The 17014-nt window shown below is 38.9% G+C and overlaps 1 protein-coding gene across 1 annotated transcript in view; it reads right to left on the reverse strand.

Annotated features, from left to right (window-relative positions):
- The window catches only part of LOC127639067 (dedicator of cytokinesis protein 4-like), a 130041-nt gene that overhangs the window by 37054 nt on the left and 75973 nt on the right, over nt 1-17014 (reverse strand). The window contains exons 15-23 of the mRNA XM_052120906.1: nt 16099-16261; nt 14401-14507; nt 13245-13398; nt 12979-13076; nt 12772-12855; nt 12587-12687; nt 6654-6735; nt 6175-6345; nt 3556-3748 (exon numbers count right to left, since the gene is read on the reverse strand). Coding sequence (XP_051976866.1) covers nt 3556-3748; nt 6175-6345; nt 6654-6735; nt 12587-12687; nt 12772-12855; nt 12979-13076; nt 13245-13398; nt 14401-14507; nt 16099-16261 — 1153 coding nt within the window. The remainder of the gene's footprint in view (nt 1-3555; nt 3749-6174; nt 6346-6653; nt 6736-12586; nt 12688-12771; nt 12856-12978; nt 13077-13244; nt 13399-14400; nt 14508-16098; nt 16262-17014) is intronic.

Raw genomic sequence — 17014 nt, forward strand, 5'->3', positions numbered from 1 at the left:
GCAGAAAACCTATTTGAGAAGCCCTACTTTGCATAAACAGCCACTTGGTTTACATATGACCATCTTAAATCAGAGGCTGTGTTAACTGGATTTTTTCATTTTTCTCATTTCATAAATGTAATTTTCCATTTATTTCATTAATTTACCCACTTGTTAAGGATGTTAAGTAAGGAATAATGTACATTCAGCTGGTTGTTATCGCAAAATAAACTCCAATAGGGTGATCAGTTGTATCAGCCTGAAGGGTTTTATTTTGTGATAATAACTGGCTGACTGTACATTATCCTGCTTATTACACAGCTACTAACCAATTAAATAAATACATGGACATTGGATATTGATTTGCATTGAAAGAAGAAATAACACCCAGCAGCTGAAATCCACCTACAGTTTGCAGTAACTCCTCATTATCAAGTCTATTAGAAGACTGCTTTCAAAATAACAAATAAATGGTCATGAAACATTGATTTGCATTGAAATAATGTAATAATGGGAGAAGAAATAAATAGCTTAACAGCTGAAATCAACCTCTTGGTTTGCGCCAGAGTGCTGTTGGTGTTTATTTTGCAATGAATGAATGTCTAACTGCTCATTATGCATCTTATTACAATCCTACCTGCCAAATAAATAAATAAATAAATTCAAATGAAACATTTATTTGAGTTTAAATAATTTTATTAGCTCACTTATAGAGATCGCACAATGATTCGAGAAGTAGTAAAGATGGCTCAGATACCCGGACAGTCTGTAACGTGGATGTGCGGTTGTTACTAAGAAATATCAGACCGCTAGATGGCGCCATTGACCAATCAGAATAAAGTTCTAATCCAGAGAGCAGTGTAATATTTGGGATTATAAGCAGAGATTCACCAATATATCAGCCAATAAAAAAATTATCTGCACTAGGGGTGGGCGATATGACCAAAATCCTATATCACAATAGGAGTAATTTTATATCACGATAACGATATAGATCACAATATAGTTAAATTTTTCTATAAAAAAATATTAAGCCATGTTGCAATGTGTACATTTTGAGTAATACAATCAGTGAATTAAATATTTTATACATGAAAATTTTAATATCATTTCTTTTTATTTGGAACTTTTTTAAGTAAAAAAATAAATAAAAAAATGCCACATCAGTCTGATGATGTGCACCAATTTTCTTTTTATTCTTATTGTTATTATTATGATTATTGTTATAACTATCCTCAAGAAACATAACATTTTCTCAAAGCAATGCAAAATGTAAAACAACATAAAAAAATATTAACCATTAATAAAACACTTAATTAGGCTCTTTGTGTTTTTAGTAATCTCAAAAGAAAACATAAAATTTTACAGATGTGATCTCTGCTTTTTCTGTCACAGGATCACAAATTAAGGGAACTGGATGACTTCAAGACTTGCACGCAGTTGCGTGTTTCAGACTGCGTGCGCAACTCTTGCACAAGCAAAATTTCATGCTGCAGAAGCGGATTCAGTGTCATTTTTCTCATGTTCTAGACAAGCTTTTCATCTAATGACACACACAGCTGTCAGTGAAAAACTATGTTTTATATTTTCTATTAGTCTCACGTGAAGCCCTGACCACGGATATACACGCGAACATGGATATATTGACATACGCAATGTACAAACTTTGCAAATCGCCGTTTTCTGCTCGGTATCGCGTGTTCTAAAGCCAAACCAATTCCACACCATGGAGGATGCACTTTTTCCTTCATAATCCTCTCATTTTATTATTCAAATTAATTTGAAGAATGGCCAGTCCCTCCGCCTTCCTCTGTTTATCTGACAAGAGTGTGTAATGCATATGTGTTATGTGCTGTACACATTTCTCATGTGACAATTTTGTGTTACCACGATAGAGACGGTAATCAAAATGTTTACTGGTTGGAAAATTTCTACCGGTTTATCATGTCTACCGCCCACCCCTAATCTGCACTATCAGACATCAGCTGATTGTTTAAAAACAGCTGATGTCCAGCGGCGATTAATTCCTGTCAAAAGGGGTTGGAAAGCGCATTGAACCTTTAAGCCCAAAGTATACTTCGGTCATACGCAGAGTACAAGAGCATGATGCAAACTTCATCATCATCGAGTGCTCGAGCACTGAACTCGTGCAGGCCGATTTTTCTAACCGTGCGTACTCTGAACTTGTAGAATGCGCATGCGCCTGGAATTAGTGGGTCCACAAGGTGTCAACACTCACAATTGAGCCTTTGCTGTCACGAAGATGTGCTAAAAGATGATTCAATCACCGCTAAACATCAGGAGACGTTGGTTAAAAACAACAACACGTTAAGAACACGTTTGTGAGGAGGTGAGGAGACATCTGCATTTGTATAACTAGACTTTGAAGGAATAAAAAGACATCTTTATGGCTCTAAACTCCAAAAGAAAAATAGCCCAGTATCTCACAGCAGTCTTAGGCATGCACAGTAAATGAAGTATACTTTGCAAAGCTTCGCATTCGACAGTACGCATACGCCAAGTATACTTTGGGCTTTAGCCTACAGCCTAGAGTGTCAAAGAAAATGTATCTTGTGTGGAATTACTTTGAATTGTTTGACAATGACAGCAGAGTTGCAATTTGTAAGCTAGAATTTGATGAAGTGGAACTGCAGTTAAACCTTTTAACAATTAATTTGGTTCCTCACCTTAAAGCTCGACATAGCAAGGAATATGAGTTTGCTAAAGCTTCATCATTCAGAATTGAGTTAATACGAGTTAAGAATGTTAAAAGTTCACATTTTTTTTAACTTTTACTAGAAATGAATAGTAATTTTGAAAACACTAATGTGAGATGAAGAGTTCAGTCATATTAGAAACCTTACAAAAGCTCTTTTATTCTACATGGGGCAGGGGCACCTCGTGGGGGCTGCCATGTTATCATCACATGACCAGATGAAAACTTCTGTGTTTGAATGATGCTGCATCCAAGCCAATAGTTGTCAGTGTAAACCAATGTAAGCCACTTCTACATAATTTCAAAATTGTACTGTTGTGTTGAGTTTTATTTATAACGGAGACCAGTTACTCTGATAATTAAATTTTGAGATTGGAAACAAGGTAGCAGAAAAGAAAAAGCAGAACCACCAAAATATTTGTATCGAAAGATGCTGTTCTAAATAATCGTATCAGCACACAGATTTTGTATCAGTTCATCACTGATTAAAAGAAAAGTAAATGATAGAAAACTAAGTTAAACAGCACCTCCCAAGAAAATGGACTGGGAAAAAGAAAAGAAAGTTAGGATTTGGGGAGTGAAACGAGAGATCCAAGTGATGTCCAACTGAATAATTCATGATATTGTAAATAAAATGTCATATTGAGAGAGCAGTAAAAATAAAGATGCCGAGGCCAAGCCAAGATCCTGCAACACATGCTTCATACGGTTAAAAGAGCACAGATAAAACCGATAAAAGTTTGTGACGGAAAATCTACAACCCAGTTGGTCAGTGACGATGCCGATTATTTGTAGCACAACCTCCGATTTAAAAATCATCTACCTCATCGTAACTTAGAACTTTGAGTGTGTATATTTACCTGGGTTGGTGTAGAGTTCGCTGTCCACTGTTTTGGCGATGCAGTGCAGTTTGATGGCCTCCAGGGGGCAGTCTGCTTGGGATGCGGTGGGGAGGCTGCCCAACGTCTCGCGCACAAACGCGGCCACTTCCCTTACAGTAAAAAGCTTCAGCAACTCTCCATACACAGCCGGAAATGATTGCAAAAACACTGTCTGTGGAACACAATCATGGTCATGTGAAGCACACAAACATATGGAAGCATTTAAGAGACAAAACGGTTTTTAACAAATGCTCATGATCAATTTGATCTTTTATGGCTGTGAAACTAAAACTAGTCCAGTTCAAAACTTTGACACTAGTCTCAAATTTAGCTGCGTCGATTCTTAAATTCCACCTTTAAAATGTTTCTTCATGCTTTTGAGTGGTCCTGGACATTTGTAGATAAAGGTGTTACATCAGATGTGGATGGCTGCCCATCCATATGTCCTGCCTTGCATACAGGAACTGTGATATCAGTCCATTTTCAAAACACGTGAGAGCAGCGAACCATGAAGGAATCCAAAAACAAGGAAAACAGGAACAGGGTGGAGAACAAGGCCAAACCCCAAAATGTAATCCTGCTGTGAGGGGATATTGTGGTGTTGTATGGGGGTGTGGGGATTATGGGGATTAGAACTAGCTCTGTCCTGCATTCTTTCACAGCCTTTGTTCTGCTCTCTATGAAGATTAAAACATCCAAACAACAGTCAAGACCAACACAATGGTAATGGATCAAATGAGACAGAGTAGTCTTACATCTACTGCATGTACAAACACATTCTATTATAATGTATTATACCTTTGTGGGCTATATTAATTAATCATGTTAAAATAATCCAACTTGAATAAGTCTGGGTAGTCTCAGGCTCAAATGGCATGCCAATGCATTATCTGAAGCATATTGCACCCAAAAATGTCAAGAGCTGGCTGACATTGCCAGTTCCGATCTGATTGGCTGGCCACTTGTATGAGGCAGTGATCCACCATAGTCTTATGGATTACTTTTATACTGCCTTTATATGCTTAATGGTGCTTCAAAGTTCAAGTCAGCAGAAGAAAGTCATACATATCTGGGATGGCATGAGGGTGAGTAAATGATGTGAGAAGTTTCATTTTTGTGTGAACTATTCATTTAAATTCGGAGTAGCTACTAACTACAGTTTAAAAAAACCATCCCCCACACAGGTTGGCTGTTTTAAGCGTCACCTAGAAGGCCTCTTCCTATTCAAATGGGCACTTCTTGACTTGAATAAGATGTACAATATGGCTCTGTTGGACTACGCTTGAGAATGACACAGGAACAGAGCAGGAGGACAGTTTGAGGGCTAAATCTGCAACCATAAAGCCGTCGAAACGGCCCATCACTAAGGAGGCCACTGTAAAACCAAACGATTCGTTTTATTTTTCAGCCCTTAACAGCATTACAAGTCTCTGGGTTGAAAGTATGGACCCTGATGAGGGTGTCTGTCTGTTTTTCTCCATTATTTCCACTTCCCTTTTATCGACCGTCTTCCTCAGTGTTTCTTGTAATCTTGTCGCGCTTTTATAATCTTGCATTTTTTCGTCTCACTTCCTTCTTTTTCCTCTATATCCTTCATATTAATTTACAATGTTTCTTTCTTTTTCTCCATCTCTCATTAAGCCCGAAGCAATTTCTTCACTGGATGTATTCGCCTGTCACTTTCAAAGGAGGCGTGTGGGCATCAGTGCTGCCGCAGACTGTTTGTAGAACACGGGCAGAACATCAAAAACTCGCACAAAAAAATGGACAAAAGCAGATATGATGGGCATCTGAGGGAGGGAGAAGACCTTCTCGTATTCAGCTCAGCCAAGCCGAAATAAATTGTGCAAGACTTCAAAAGCTTAGAAAAAGTGTTTTTTTTTTCCAAAACTGCCTTATGACATTCTTCCCCCAACACCACCATGAAATATGAATTATCCCTACCTCTCAAAGTCAAAATATCTGTTGAAATTAAATTGTTTTTCTGGCAAATAAATGTTTAATACAGCAGTATTCCCACAAGTCCCCACATGATGCAAGGCAGTCCAGGGCATCACTATGCGGATGCTAAGGTTTTTTGGTCTCTAGATATGACAGATTCCTTCTTCAATGTAAATCTATGGTGTTTTTTTTCTTACCTGGGGAGTCAAGTCTGACGAATTAGACAAGTAATAGCACACATGATGGCAAAAGTAAAATCACTTGACTTCACTTGACATTATTTATGTCTTCGCAAACACCACTAATGATATAATATTTTTTTTATTATTATTTAGATACATTAATTTATTATTTATACATGCTTATATACTTTATTTATTATATCCTGCAAATAGGCATATATTTTCTATTTTATTTTAATATATTTATTTTTTATATTTTTTATAATATTATATTTATTTTAAATTATTACATGATATATTATATATTATTTATATTCATTTAAATAATAAATTATATTTATTTAATTACCATTTAATTTCATGCAGAGCAAATTATTGGGAGCAGGAGGAATGGATTGGGAAATGTTGTTCTCGAGCAAATATGCCAACCACAGCATCATGGCTCAACTATGTGATTTAAATCACTGCCTCTCACCTGTGTTTGAATGATGGGCTGTGAGCTTTTGTTCTCCTGCGAGAGGAAGAAGCTTATGGACATAAACAGCTCGTGCATACAGCATCGAAACTCCTCTTCGTTCTGTCCCCCCGTGGCTAGTGCAAACAGCCACCGAGATTGGATAATATATTTAAAAATGTACTCCGTCGCCTAGGAAACCAAAAGAACATCACTTTTAAGAAAAGAAAGCAACATAAAAGCTTCCTAATTAATTATTCATAGGCTGTGTGAAATAATGTGATATGTTAGTCAAAATGTCCCATAGTACACAATTTCTGAGAAATGTAATATTCAGTACATTATGGATAAAAATTGTATTTGTGGTTATACAGAAACAGGAAACAGTACAGAAAGACTCATACAGAAATGAGAAAGACTCTGCAATGAGTAAAGATTGTGTGAGAAAGCAAGAAAAGATGTTTAGTGTATCCGAATGTGCTTTTAGCGAGATCTCTCACCTGTAACACCTGTCGGATGTGTTCTTGACAGTCAGCTTCAATAATGCGGTCTACGTACCACTTTAGCACCTTGATCAGATCCCTGCCAAAGACACAAGTACATACAGTAACATTCCTGAACAACATGTACATTTTGGATCAAACATGATTAGTTTATATATTTATTCTTTGGTAGAATGAGCTCTCAAGCCCTCCAGAGGTCACAGCCCAGACAATTATAAATTAATATAATAGCCACTACTATCAATGAGACAAATGCAGTCATGATATGGGTCTACCCTTACAAGAATCAGCCAAAAAAAGCTAAATGAGTTTTAATTCTATACTTTCAATTGGGTGAAAGGGAGGCTGAGAAAGCGCGTTCAGGACCACGGACAGATCACATGATTGAACCAGTGGTTTTGACACCCTGTTCAAACGTCTTGCTCCAGTCACAAACCTGCAAACAAGCAGGTGTTAACCCATTTTATTAGAGTATATTCCTACATGACAAGCCGATATGGCAGCGAGACAAACCTTGATGGTAGAAAAGATCCTGTCTTTATCTAAAAGTTCCAGCAGAAAACACAAAACATCTGCCACCGAACATACAAATGGAACAATGTGTCTGTGTGCACACCACTGCTCCAACACAGCCCATTTTCGATCATCCGCATAGTGCATTGAAGAAGCTCTCGCACTCTGAATAATTTCAATAACCCTGGGGGGTAAATCCGTGAAGCTCAAATTTAGCCTCTCACGGGCCAGGCCCAAAGAGTTCCTCGTTCCGCGGCTGGGTGAAATATTTCCTCCAGCGCTTGCGAGAGGAGATCCCTACGCAGCAGGAACTGCCAAGGCTGGGCACACAAAAGTTTAATTATCCAAGCCAGCCAGCCAGCCAAAGTTTCCCCAGCCAGTTTGGGGCAATCAGTATGACTGAGTGACCATATTCTCTTACTCTTTAAAGAGTTGGAATGATCAGAATCATTGGATGAAAAGCATAAATTAGCACATTTGTCAAAGGATGTACTAGAACATCCACACCCATAAAATGGCAATGAGCAATTTTGTGCGATGCGGAGAGATCTAGGGCAGCTCGATCGTATCTCCCCCACAGCTGACTGGGTGAAGTCTCCATTCACCGTAAAGAGGAATCCCCCTGTACAGGAGATCTGCCCCCATATTCATCACTCCTTGAACATGCGTCGCCCGTAATGAGAGAAAGCGTGCACGCTCCACACAATCAGTTTTTGGGCCAGGCTGTGTAGCTGCTTTTAACGTGTGCGCCCCCCTGTCTGTTTATGTATGCCACTGTTGTTGTTTTGACTGATCTGACTAGGAAATTGTGGCCTTGAATGAAGAGTACAAAGTGCTTCAATGCTAGAAACTGCAATCCAATGCTGAAATTTTCTCATTCTCAGAAGTCCCAAAGGAATGACTGACACAGTTGAGGCCATCAGACCCAATAGGAATAGACACAACATGAAACTTCCATTTCTGAAAAAGGGACAAACAACCGTGAATCAATCCGTTGCATTCCTCTGACAGAAACACTAGATATTGATCGGTATTCAATCTGAGACCCAGATAAATTATTTCCTGTGAGGGCATCAGACAGCTCTGTGTCTCATTTATTTTGAATCCCATATTCATTAAATGAGACACCAGCATGCTCGTATCCATCTCGGATACTTGCTGCCGCAACGGTGTGCACTGCAGTAGATCGTCTAGATAAGCAGACACTCTGAGTCCCGTAAACCTCAGTGGCATTAGCACTGCCTCCACACACTTGCTAAAGACTCTCGGTGCCAATGAAAGTCCGAAATACACAGTTAACAATTTGTAAGCTATTCTCCGATTCTTTGATCTTAGATGCCCACATGAAAATACGAGTCCTTCAGATTGACTGACGTAAACCAATCTCTGGGACGAATAAACGAGTGTGTTTTGATCGTGAGCATTTTGAACATGTACCTTGCACTTAATTTGGTATTTGTTGAGGTTTTGCAAATCCAGAATGGAACGGATACCTCCTCCTCTCTTGGGCATAATGAAACACCTGGAGTACAAACCCTGATGGCTGTCCTCCAGCGGCTCAATACTTATTGCTCTTTTGCTGAGAAAATTGGCCAATTCCTCCTCTAAAATCCAAGCTAACTCCACCTATGCTGCTGACATTAACACACTGTTGCACAGAGGTGACTTTACAGAAAATTGCAGCCGATAACCCTGTTTTATCGTAGATTAAACCCAGGAATGAACTGCGCATGCGCTCCAACTTTCTGCGTGAACAGAGAGGGGCCTGCTGAAATTCTCGCTCACCGAGTCCGATTTATTTTCACACACTGCTGTGCCCTTGGCCCACTGCCTGGATGCACAGAGGAGATTTTTATTTTTGTGCAAATTTTCTTCCTCTCTTTTTTGACCACGTGGGAAAAGAGGGGAGATTCAAACTGAGAGGCACTGGGGAAATTTGTGCCAACACTCCCATCAAATTGTTTGAGTATGAACCATGTAACACAAAACTTATGGTTTGATTCACCACCTTCTGAGTCCTCTTGGCTGGAGGGGCAGAAAACAAACTCACTTCTTGAGGGAGGAGTTGAACAGAGACTCTACAAGTGTTGTTCATCCACTCCATGTCCAGGACCAGTACAAGTCAACCATCTCTTCTTGTTCCCCTGAGGGTTAGAAAATGTTTAGCCGCCGCGAAAGGAGACTCGCTTCTCGGCTGGGGCTGAATTGGCTGTGCCCTCCCTGCCCTGACTGCTGGGGTGGTGGGGGAGCCCTGGTCTAGGTTCTAAAACCATATTGTCCACCTCTAAAATGGGTTGTGAACCCGCAATGAGATGGCTGGGTGTGGCGAGCAGTGGATTTTCGGGGAAGGCAGGTCTCGAACACTTACACATCCTTTTTCCTCAAATCACACTGCTGCATTGGGGAAATCGGTCTTCTCCCTCTCAGACAGGCCAGACCGAGCCAAATAGTCCATTCGCCCACAACGGCAAGATCCATCCTGTGGCCGCAGCTCTGGACAGCCTTGACAAACGTCAAATTGTTGGCCCACCTCCTCCATCGACTCGGTCTGATATGCTTTGAAAAGTGAGGTGGTGTTAAAAGCCCTTAGGCTTAGAGCTAGGGCAGAAGATCGGTATATCTTTTGGTAAATGGAGGCCGACAATCTCTCCGTCTGTCCAGGGAATGAAGCGGGAACAGCCGAAAAATCACCCGACAATCGGGGTGAAGGTGATTTTCCACCGACACCTCAACTAAAGGGGGGCTGGATATCCCCAGATCCTGGCACATCCAGCGTAGAGTAACTGTAAACAGGCTCTCTGCGTGAAAAAGGATTATAAAAGGCGGGTCAGAGGTGAGAGTCCATCATCACTGCTGTGATTGGTCTGTCAGCTGACAGACTGGGTGTTATATTTGCTTTCAAGACTGGCCACTCCCGAGGTGTTACCCATAGTGAGATACCGAATGAATGTTATAAAGAAAACCGTAGCTCAGTAAAGTAACAAAGCCCTGGTATTCAAATAGAGCACTATTAAAGAACTAATAAGAATAATGAGATTGATACAAGGCGTGCTTTTGTGAGTGATAATAAAATATAAATATAGTATAACTAAACTTGTATAATCTAGTTTTTCATCCATTTTATGACTCATAACCAGAGGCCAGTCTCAAATTGTTATTGTCTGTGTGTAAAATGCACAAACAGGCTCACTCCACCCTCAGATTACATTATTTTACGTTGAAAAACCTGTTCTAATGCTATGAATATATAGCAAGTTATCACAATCTATTGCTATGCCCAAATTATAAAAGCACAGAGAAAGAATTGCAATATGCATCCAAGCATCACTATAACATTGTATGGTGGAATCATTGGCGATTTCCACTGCTAGTATCCTAGTGTTGCAATGCAAGTGTGTTAATGTGAAATAGAAAACTGGTTGCATTGTTTTGAAAAAGTGGAGAAGTGTTCTGAAAGAGTACTAGTACTAAGATAAAGTACTAGAGGAGCATTCCCATAGCAATGTTAAATATCACAATAAAAGGAGAACTGAAAAACTGAGTGGAAGAGATTTGAATTGGAAGCCTGACGCAATAACATTTGCACCAGTAAGCACTAAAAACTTCCCTGAAGTAAACAGATGCACTGTTCAACAAATCAATTGAAACAGGTAATTAATTTTGTACATTTCTGAAGTTAATTTGTTACATAATATGCACATCTGATAAAAGTATTTTTGGAGTGTGAGTGAAATATCAGTGCTTTACTAAGTGAAGGCATTTGAGGTGAGAGTGAATCGTGTTCTTGTATACACCTATGAGCCTCTGTGTTTGTGTATGTGTGCTTCTCAGTGTGTTTAGACCGAAATCTACAAGTAAACTTTGAGTTTGTGCTGTATCTGATCTGGCAATTTCTTGCCTTTTTGCAAAGACCGCATTACATTATGAAGAGGTACATAAAACAGTCTATGCTGAAATGTGCCACATAAACAGAGAAACCGATCAAGATTTAAGTCCTTTCCTCACTTTAAATCTCCACATTCAAACAGCCCTCTTAAAAGGATAGTTAACACATAAAATACTATTCTCTCATCATTTACTCACCCTCATGCCATCCCAAATGTGTATGACTTTCTTTCATCTGCTGAACACAAATTAAGGTTTTTAGAAAAATATCTCAGCTGTAGGTCCATCCAATGCAACTGAATAGGTGCAAACATTTTGACGCTCCAAAAAGCACATAATGGAATCATAAAAGTAATCCATACGACTCCAGTGTTTTAATCCATATTTTCTGAAGTGATGATAGGTGTGGGTGAGAAATAATATTCAAGTCCTTTTTTTTTGCTTGAACTTCTTCTCCCTGCCCAGTAGGGGTTGATATGCATGAAGAATGTGAATCACCAAAAACACAAGAAGAGTGTGAAAGTGATCTGTTTCTTACCCACACCTATCATACTGCTTCAGATATGGATATGAAGATATGGATTTAACCACTGAGATCCTATAGATTAGTTTTATGCTGATTTATGTGATTATTTGGAGCTTCAAAATTGTGGCACCCATTCACTTGCGTTTTATGTATAAAAAGAACAGTGCTAAACTGCAGAGTTCAGCAGATGAAAAAAGTCACACATCTGGGATGGCATGAGAGTGAGTTTTAGGTGAACAATTCCTTTAAGCACTCGTCTCCTAAGACGACTTCTTTTGTTTTTGCTGATTCACATTCTTGGAGCATACCACCACCTTCTGGGCAGGGAGGAGAATTTTATAGTAACAAATACTTTCTCAAACACTGGAGTCATATGGATTAAATTAAGCTGCCTTTGTGTTTTTTTGAACTTCAAAGTTTCGGACCCTGTTGACGTGTATTTTATGGACCAACAGAGCTGAGATATTCTTCTAAATGTTGTTCGGATTTCTTTTATGCTGCCTTATGTCCTTTTGGAGCTTCAAAATGTTGTACCATGTTGACTTGCATTGTAGGGACCTACGTAGCTGAGATATTCTTCTAAAAACTTAGTTTGTGTTCAGCAGAAGAAAGAAAGTCTGGGTTGGCATGAGGGTGAGTAAATGGGAGAATTTCATGTTTGGGTGAACTATCCCTTTAACCCACTGTTTCCTAATGTTGGAATTCTTCGGAAATAGATGCAGAGCAGTAGGTGCTACACACAGCCATAAACGACACAAGGTTTGAAGACATTTTCTTGTTTAGCTGTTTAGTAATGATAGTATTCATCCTACTACCTCTTTTTACCTTTTTGTGTTGGTCAAACTTTTAATCAATCTTTTAAAAGTTTAAATGGATGATCATGTGTTAATATTTTGGGTTTCTGATATGAAAAGCCAAGTATATTATAAGATGGACATACTAAGAGACCAACGGTTCTGTTAAGACTGGGTGAAAAAAATTAGCGTTTCAGTAAAAACCAACTTGCCTGTATGACAGGGCTCCTGCAAAGTGGCTTTCAATGTAGGTGTCCATAACTGGTTTGAAATGCTGAAACTTGCTATCCTGTAGCAGGTTTATAATGTGCACCTGAATGACAAATATTGTACATAATAAGTAAGGTTTTCAAAATATGCATTGCTAATTGTAAACAACAACAGCATCTATACCTACCAGACAATCAAAAACCTTGAGTGAATATCTTTGTGAGCTCTCATCCAAAATACCAAAAAGTGTATCCAGTGTGTCCTGTAAAAACTGATAAAGATGTTTGGATTTCAATGAGGAAGGTTTGTAAAGTTGTGCCAATTAAGGCAAAGATTACTATGAGTGACATGTTCATTAACCAATGACAGTGTGAGTCCATGAAGTGTAGCTGACCTTCACTATTTCTGAGCCATCGATCTCTTTGAGTTTTGACAGACTGTCACTGATTCTCTCCGGGTGAGCTCTCCACTTCAGTAAATCCAGCATATCACCTGCAAGGAATTAATAAACAATCAGTTTCCACTAGTGTAATTTACAAAGCGTTATTTGTATTGTACTATTTTACACAGCAGTCTGGACTCTAGAATACTTGATTCTGATTGTGGCATTGTACATTCTTATCCTATACTGTCCTATCTGATCTTACAAACACATATTACCGTTCTGAGTGAGCTTGGTTGAACACAGGAAAGATGTGATCCAAAGAGACTCTTTACTGCCTTTCACAGTTTGGTTGTTGCCGGGCAGATTTGATTTCGAGAAAGGCAGTTTGAGGTAGCGCGCACAGTCTTGCAGGCTAGCATTCTCTTCACACTGTAAAACACAGAAGAAAAACTGTTCATTTGAAATAATCAGAAAATAAACAGACTTTAATTGTTCATCCTTGACAGAAACATTCAAAAGGCCTTGGACAGCAACACATCACATGCACTTTTCACGAATAGTGTACAAACTGTCCCATTACTTTTCTTTTCTTTATTAAAGCAATAAGGGCCTCCACAGAAATGCAAACAGCTGATTTTATTCTTTTTTTATCATTTATCTCATTCAAATTGTTACACATACGAGGTCAGAAAACATTTCCTGACTCCGTGCAAACGTACAAGGTCCATATATTGTGCATGACTAATGCCGCTGCTGTGCGGTAGTACAGCATACAGTGATCTCTAAAGTGAGGCAGTGTGTTGCACTGAGAATTGCGTGTAAATGACAGAGCTAAAGCAAACTGCCCTATTTCAGTGTGTAAATAGGCCAAGAGATGCTCTTAGAGTCTCTCTGTATATGGGCTAAGCCTTATCATCGCTAGAAATACTGTAACCCATGTATACTTAAAGAGTTTTTCCATAGGATGTGCGTATATTCTGTAGATATAAAGGGCACATACAATACGTAAAACAAGATTTTCATGGTTCTTCTAAATAAAAGAGTGTAAGAGGTGACATCACATCAAAAAAAGGGCAAGTAGCACAAACAGCAGCTGCTTTTTGCATGCGTGTGCACGTGACCTCCTTCAAGCCTATTAAATCCACAAACACTTCACAGGCTGCAATTACGAGAGCTGGGTTTAAAACATGCTGTTAAACTGGGTGTGCCTGAGGGATGTGTTCTCTACATGGTTATTTAACTCTTTCATTTTTTAATAGAGGAATTCTTTGAATTCATTGCTTTTTTTAATGTAAAAAGGAATGGAATGAAAAACAAAGCATGCTAAATAATATGCACATCAGCTAGGACAATTGATATAGTGAGACCTTTAAATTGCATTTTTGTAGATGTTGAACTTATTGCACACACAAGCCATTTTGACAGTCGTACCTTATGAACAATGAGCTCATGGGTGCCATCGGGCAAAGTCCGCCCATCTTCCTGCATTAGAGGAACGAATGAGAATCCAAAGAGCTTCTTTTCCCCTTTGTCTTTAGCTGGAGAACAAAACAAAGCATTACTGTCTTTGCAACTTAACATTGAGGTTTATTGGACTGCTAGGCCAATTGTGATTGGACAATATGGATTTTTGTATGGCCGATGCCGATATCTAGATATCAGGGTGGCCAAAAAGCCGATATAATGCAGATATACAAGTGCTAGGCCTAGTGATCAACCAATATATATCTCTTTTTATGGTTGATGCCAATTTCTAAAGATAAGGGTGGCCAACAGGCTGATATAATGCAAATATATGAGTTCTGCACCTAGTGATTGACTGATCTGGGTTTTTTAATGTCCAATGCCAATAACTAGATAAATATACATTCACCGGCCACTTTAATAGGTTCACCTGTACATCTACGTATTCATGTACTTATCTAATCAGCCAATTATGTGGCAGAAGTGTAATGTACAAAATCATGCAGATATGGGTCAGGAGATTCATTTAATGTTCACATCAACCATCAGAATTGTGAAAAATATGATCTCAGTGATTTAGACCGTGACATGACTGTTTGTGCCAGATGGGCTGGTTTGAGTATTTCTGTAACTATTGATCTCCTGGAATTTTCACGCTCAACCTCTCTAGAGCGTAAAGAGAATGGTGAGAAAAACAAAAACATCCAGCGAGCGGCAGTTCTGTGGGTTAAAACGGCTTGTTGATGACAGAGGTCAGAGGAGAATGGCCAGACTGGTTCAAGCTGACAGAAAGGCTGTGGTTGTTTTTCGTTTTTCCCACCATTCACTTTACACTCTAGAGATGTTGAGCATGAAAATCCCAGGAGAGCAGCAGTTCCAGAAATACTCAAACCTGCCAGTCTGGCACAAACAATCATTCCACGGTCTACTTCACTGAGATCACATTTTTTCCCCATTCTGATGATTAATGGAGCTCCTGACCCATATCTGCATGATTTTACACATTACACTGCTGAGAAATGATTGGCTGATTAGATAATCACATGAATATGTAGATGCACAGGTGACCCTGATAAAGTCTGTATACATGTATAGCAGATCTATCAGTAACTGCGAAAAACTATTTCGGTCAACCACTAGCTAAGCAAATATTTGCATTCCATCCCCGTTAGTCCATTTGTAATGTCTACTTTCCAGTCACTTTATTGTAATGTCTTGAATTAAATTCATTTTAGAGACTTTTCAGGGCAAATAGTAGGAGCTTTCTCAAATTCGGGGGCTAATAGTTCTGAGCACGGTGACTAACGGTTCCAGTAGAGTTTCTACTTGAGCATGGTTTGGTACGGTACTATTACAAACTGTTCCTCGGACAAATTTCAGAAATTTCAGCACAGTACTCAGGGCAGAAAACCGGTTAGGGTGAAACGGCGACTCATGATTTGTCACTAGTTTAATCAGTCCATTCTATCCCTGATTTCGCAGCACTACAATGGAAAATGATTAATTGTGCTTAATTTGATTAATCAATCAACATATCACCTAATAACTTTGATTACCATTTTAATCCATGGACATCCCTAAACATACAAATTAAACATGTTAAAAATATTATACAACAGTACAGGAAGGAACAATATTTTTCTAAAGAAGTCAAGTTGGGCTTACTGGAACAGTGACGGAACTCAAAACGAACATGCGAGCCGTGGAACATATCAACGGGGATGGGCAGCTTGATTAGCTCAGCCCATCGCGGGCTGTTGTTGTGGTACAGCACAAATGTGTGATACTCGTCTCCACCTGGCTCGCCCGACCCCACGGCCACAAAACCCTGAAGGGAGATAAGAGTGAAAATATTTGAGCACTGTGGAACATGGAAAACCACAGAACTCTCAAAGATACACCTCAATAGCTTGTATGTCAGCCACAAGTATGGAAACGATCTATTTCAGATTTAGATTAGTTTGACTGATACTGATACACTGAAGTGAATTAGCTAAAGGAACACTAACCATAACAATGAAATCGCATTTGCGCTTGTGCATATTCAAACATGATGCCTCAAGATGGCTTCTTCAAAGTCTGATGTCAGTGATTCAAACATGACTGGTTCTTGGGTGCAGGGGCATAGCAGTCATTTTAAAATTGGGGGGACATAGCGGTCATCGGTGGTTCGCAAAAACCCAACACTTGCAGTGCAGTATTAATATATTACACTACATATTAATATACAAGTATGATATAAGTAATATATTAATATATACATATTATTTACTTTTAATATTTGTAGTATTTTAAAGATTCAAGTATTGCAAAATTGATCAAAATTAGCTGTAAAAATAAAGAACATCTTGTGGAGAAAGTGCTTCGGTTTCACACATGACAATAAAAGACTGAGCACAAGCTGGTCCTGAATAAATTATTTCAGCAATAACAATAATAACAATTGTGCATGTGCAATTTAATGTGTGCTTGTTCATTGTGGGATTTAGTGGCTCAAATGTTTTGACTATGTTCACCAAAATTCGTTCAGATCCTTTTAATGGTTCAGTGACCATTTCTGGTGATGTCAGAAGGTGGTGAC

Source organism: Xyrauchen texanus, chromosome 47, assembly GCF_025860055.1.
Source record: "Xyrauchen texanus isolate HMW12.3.18 chromosome 47, RBS_HiC_50CHRs, whole genome shotgun sequence".
Classification (NCBI taxonomy): Eukaryota; Metazoa; Chordata; class Actinopteri; order Cypriniformes; family Catostomidae; genus Xyrauchen; species Xyrauchen texanus.